This window comes from Nematolebias whitei, chromosome 22 (assembly GCF_014905685.2).
Source record: "Nematolebias whitei isolate Nwh7 chromosome 22, NemWhi1, whole genome shotgun sequence".
Lineage (NCBI taxonomy): Eukaryota > Metazoa > Chordata > Actinopteri > Cyprinodontiformes > Rivulidae > Nematolebias > Nematolebias whitei.
The window spans coordinates 1,430,834-1,435,884 of record NC_056519.1 but is presented as its reverse complement, the minus strand read 5'-3'; the positions used below and the strand labels follow the sequence as shown (position 1 = coordinate 1,435,884).

Below are 5,051 nucleotides of genomic sequence, written 5' to 3'. Positions count from 1 at the left end.
ACACACAGAGGGACGTCAACAACGAGGAGGACACACAGAGGGACGTCCATCAGAAGCTCATAACTCACCTCCACATTGGTCTTCTGCAGCTCCGTCAGCTCAGGAAGCTGGACAAACACAAAAGACGTGAGACGGTGGTGTGGCGGGGGCGGGCCCCGGCGCGGCCGCACTCACCTGTTTGAGGACGTGCAGGTAGTCGTAGCAGAAGGCCACGATGTTGGAGGAGATGTCGTCGTCCTCGTGGACCAGCAGCTGCAGCAGCAGTGGCACCTTGGCCTCCACGGCCTGCAGCGTCTCCTCCGCCTCCTTCACCTGTCCTCCCTTCAGGAGCTTGGTCCAGCTCAGGACCAGGCTCTGACCCATCCCGTTCACCAGCCGAGAGAACTTGGCCAGGAAGTCCACGTCCTCCTCCTGGAAGGACGACGTCCAGGAGATGTTTTCAGAACATTGGACAGCGCACGCTGCCGGTCAACCAGCGTTTCCACGGTAACCGCTCTGAACCAACCTGCTCCACGTTGAAGAAGCTGGCGGCCTGCAGCACCCGGCACAGGGACTCCACCAGCTTGGTCTTGTCCACGGGGTCCATGCCCTTGTTGATGATCTCGAAGAGGCAGTCGCAGGCCTCCTCCCGGAGCTCCTCCACGGACATCTGGCCCAGCAGGACGTTCACAAAGCTGAAACACAAACAGAACGTTCTGCAGGCGTTCCTCGCTGAGCGGCGCCGCCTCGCTCTGCCACTGACCGCTCGTTGGCGATGAGGTTCAGGTCGATCCAGGACACGTAGGCCCCCACCACCTCCAGACACTGGCAGGTGAGCTCCGGGTGGGACCGCTGGTAGGCCGTCAGGATCTGGAACCAGGACTCCACCAGACTGGGGATGCACTGCTCCCTCATGGTGTCTTTGATCAGGATGTTCCTGCGCGTCTCCTGGAGGACACGCCAACAACACGCCATGAGCTGAAGCCCCACCCCCTCTGTGCACGTCCATTACCTGCGCTGCGGCTGACCTCAGGCGTGTGTAGGATGTCTCTGTCCACCACCTCTCCGTCGATGGCCATCAGCGTCCTCAGGTAGACGTCCACGCCGTGCGGGTTCAGGCCCACCAGGGACAGGACGTCGAAGAAGAACTCGGGCCACGCAGTCAGGTACTCCATGACGAAGGTGAGGGCGAACACCTGCGCCGCCTTGTTCCTGATGAACGTCTTCTCCGGCTGAGCGTTCATGAGCTGCAGCAGACCACAGACAGTCAGAGTCCGGACCGGTTCTGAGGTTCTCAAGAACCAAACGCTCGGTAAAGACAGAGATGAACGAGGAGCAGAACTTTACAAACAGGCTCGACCCGAACTCTGCACCTGCAGGATGAGCCGACCGGTTCTGACAAACAGACCCAGCATCAGTACCTGATCCATACCTGATCAGTACCTGATCCATACCTGATCCATACCTGATCAGTACCTGATCCATACCTGATCCATACCTGATCCATACCTGATCCACACCTGATCAGTACCTGATCCATACCTGATCCGTACCTGATCCACACCTGATCCATACCTGATCCGTACCTGATCAGTACCTGATCCGTACCTGATCCGTACCTGATCCATACCTGATCCGTACCTGATCCGTACCTGATCCATACCTGATCCATACCTGACAGACTGACATTACCTGACACTGCAGCCACTTCATCAGCGTCTCTCTGATGAGCTGCTGCTGAGCTGTACTCAGAGCTCCGTGCCTACAACGACAAACAACAACAAAGTCAACAACAACAAGCCGAGGCTGTACTCTGCAGTGACGAAGCTCCTCCCCCTCATCCTCACCTGAACTTCACCTGGTGCTCCAACACCTGGAAGCAGAAGAACTTGACGTGGTCGTCACTGAAACAGAAGAACACGAGCCGCTCAGAGCGCCCAACAGGAAACAGGAAACAGGAAGCAGGAAACAGGAAGCAGGAAGCTGGCCAAGGTGCGGAGGCTCACCTGTACATCTGGTTAGCGAGGGCGTTGGCACAAACCTCCCAGGCGTCCTGAGACTCCTTCAGCTGCTCGAAGTACGCCAAGGCCTGGAACACAGCGAGGAACGTCACAACGTTCTCCAACGTTCCACCTTGTCCATTTCTTCAGTCACACTCACTAAACAATGAGCTAAAAGCAGCTAAAGACTAGCTAAAAATCAAAGGTTAGCTAAAAGCAGCTAAAAATCAAAGGTTAGCTAAAAGCAGCTAAAGACTAGCTAAAAATCAAAGGTTAGCTAAAAGCAGCTAAAAATCAAAGGTTAGCTAAAAGCAGCTAAAGGCTAGCTAAAAATCAAAGGTTAGCTAAAAGCCGCTAAAGGCTAGCTAAAAATCAAAGTTTAGCTAAAAGCCGCTAAAAGCTAGCTTTAAGTAGTTTAAGGTTTGTAGCTAAAGTTTAGCTGACAAAGTATCAAAAGGCAGAGGCAGCAGCTAAAGCAGCTTTTAAAGAGAAGCTTTCAGAGCATGAATATATTTGTGTTTTTCTGCATGAAATTATTTGTAAATACATTTATTTAATTTCCTGAAGGAGCTGAAGGTTTTATTAATGAACAGCTAGCAGGAGGGTCCATCAGGGGGGTCCAGTCCTGGTTCTGCTGGGCCAGTGTCCTGCAGGTTTGACCCGTTCCCGGCTCCAACACACCTGGATCACAGCTTGAATCACCTCCAAGTTCTACAGAAACCCGTCGACCCGATTCAAGTCAGGTGAGCTGGAGCACAGAACACCTGAAACCTGCAGGGAGGAGCCCTCCAGAACCAGAACCAGGACTGGACACCCCCCGAGTTACACGGATATATAGTTCTGGGGCAGGCCCCGTGGTGCTGGCGGTTCTGGAGCGGCCCGGTTCTGAAGGAGTCTCACCCTGTGCCTGTGGGGAGCGTCAGCGTTCGGGTTCAGCCCCAGCAGCGCCTGCTCATCCATGACTGCAGCCATTCGTGGGTTAACTTTGATCCAAATCGGGTTCGGTTCTGGGTCCTGGTGTCGGACAGACGGGTCTCATCTGTTCAGAGGAAACGGGCCGAGTTAGAAACACGTCACAGAATCAGAACAAATAAACAAACAAACAAACAAACAGGTGTTCTCCAGGCTCTGGGCATATTCTCAACTCCAACCAAGTCCAGAACAAGAAACCCAACAGAACCAGGTCAGTTGACCTGGGACCAGGAAGTCACGGTTCGACTCCCAGCCATGCCAACATGTCCCAAACTGCTGCCCACTGCTCCACCTGGCTGTTTCTCAGGTGTGATGGCTTCAGTGCAGAAAAATGATGTCATCGTTGTACAGAATATACGATGATGTCATCGTTGTACAGAATATACGATGATGTCAGACTTCCCTTCCAACTGGACCTGTCACACACCTGGACTGCTCAAACACAGGTGAGTTCCCCTCAAACTGGTCATGCAGCTGGAAACATCTGCAGGAACTGAAACTCAAACCAGTGGTCGGTACCGGATCAGTGACCTGTAGGTTCTACTAGCAGGCCGGTACTTTGGGCGATGATGACACTTGGACAGGCTGTGGTTCTGATGGTATCTGTGGTTCTGATGGTCCTGTGGTTCTGATGGTTCTGGTGGTGCTGGTGGTCCTGTGGTGCTGATGGTCCTGTGGATCTGATGGTGCTGGTGGTTCCGATGGACCCGTGGTGCTGATGGTCCTGAGGTTCTGATGGCATCTGTGGTTCTGATGGTCCTATGGTGCTGATTGTTCTGGTGGTGCTGATAGTCCTGTAGTGCTGATGGTCCCGTGGTGCTGATGGTGCTGATAGTCCTGTGGTGCTGATGGTCCTGATGGTGCTGATGGTTCTGATGGTCCTGATGGTGCTGATAGTCCTGTAGTGCTGATGGTCCCGTGGTGCTGATGGTGCTGATGGTCCTGTGGTGCTGATGGTGCTGATGGTCCCGTGGTGCTGATGGTCCCGTGGTGCTGATGGTCCCGTGGTGCTGATGGTCCCGTGGTTCCGATGGTATCTGTGGTTCCGATGGTATCTGTGGATCTGATGGTTCTGATGGTCCCGTGGTGCTGATGGTCCTGTGGTTCCGATGGTTCTGATGGTCCTGTGGTTCTGATGGTCCTGTGGTTCTGAGGTTCTGATGGTACCGGTCCTCCAGGGCCTCATGGATCAAAGTGCGCTGTTGGACGCCATGTTGATGTTTCTGGAAGTCCACGCACGCAGGTCTTCGTGCACGAGGTCGCTGGACCGTGGCAGGTCCGGTCGGGCTGACTCGCTGCTTTCACCCACTGGTTCGGTACCGGAGATATGACCCGGTTCTGATGTTCTCCTTGGGTCGAACAGAACCAACAAAGCACTGAAAGCCACATGACGCAACACGGAGCCAACAGTCCAGGTGTTCCGTTACCGACACCACCACCGAACCGACACCGAACCTCCCCGGTCGGTCAGCGGGATCTGGGTCCTCTCTGACGGAACTCATGACCGGCCAACGCCTCACAAACCACCGGAACCGGAGGCTAACTGCTGCTAGCACGACCCGCCTTGGACCGGCGGGAGAGGCGGTACCATCACCGGGAGGGTCTCGAACCAGCGGCACGGGCTGGTATCGGTGGTTTTAAAGGGTTTAGCTCGGTTTAATTCGGTCTGGTACCGCTGGTGGCTCGGTCCGGTCCGCCAGAGGAAGCTAACTCTGCGACTAACAAACAAACAAACAAACAAACAAACAAACAGCTCACCGTAATAAAAACAACTCCGCTGCTTTCAGCCTCTTGAACTCATCACGGAACCACCGGGAGTCCTCCACGAACCGTCCGCATGTCGGGTCTCACGCGTGTCCGCACACGGTTTATATCCGGGGCACCGGGGCACCGGGGCCCGGCAACAGGCTCCGCTCGTTGTTAGTCAGCCGGTGACGACTCGAGTGAAGTGACGACGACCAGTGAAGAGAAACAGGAGTCCTGCCAGACATAGAGACGTGCATTTCAACTTTATTACTTTATAAACAGCTGAAAAATAAAATCTGCAACAAAGGTATAAAACAGGGCTGATGCAAACCCCGGAACAAATGAGCGCAAACC

The 5,051-nt window shown here is 54.3% G+C and overlaps 1 protein-coding gene across 1 annotated transcript in view; it reads right to left on the bottom strand.

Moving 5' to 3' along the window:
- xpot (exportin, tRNA (nuclear export receptor for tRNAs)) overlaps nucleotides 1–4,830 on the bottom strand; it is an 8,309-nt gene extending 3,479 nt beyond the window's left edge. Inside the window, exons 1-10 of the mRNA XM_037695626.1 lie at nucleotides 4,710–4,830; nucleotides 2,880–3,018; nucleotides 1,986–2,068; nucleotides 1,827–1,883; nucleotides 1,672–1,741; nucleotides 1,008–1,226; nucleotides 743–927; nucleotides 506–674; nucleotides 175–411; nucleotides 69–107 (exon numbers count right to left, since the gene is read on the bottom strand). Coding sequence (XP_037551554.1) covers nucleotides 69–107; nucleotides 175–411; nucleotides 506–674; nucleotides 743–927; nucleotides 1,008–1,226; nucleotides 1,672–1,741; nucleotides 1,827–1,883; nucleotides 1,986–2,068; nucleotides 2,880–2,951 — 1,131 coding nt within the window. The 5' untranslated portion in view covers nucleotides 2,952–3,018; nucleotides 4,710–4,830. The remainder of the gene's footprint in view (nucleotides 1–68; nucleotides 108–174; nucleotides 412–505; nucleotides 675–742; nucleotides 928–1,007; nucleotides 1,227–1,671; nucleotides 1,742–1,826; nucleotides 1,884–1,985; nucleotides 2,069–2,879; nucleotides 3,019–4,709) is intronic.
- Between the last annotated feature and the right edge of the window lie 221 nt (nucleotides 4,831–5,051).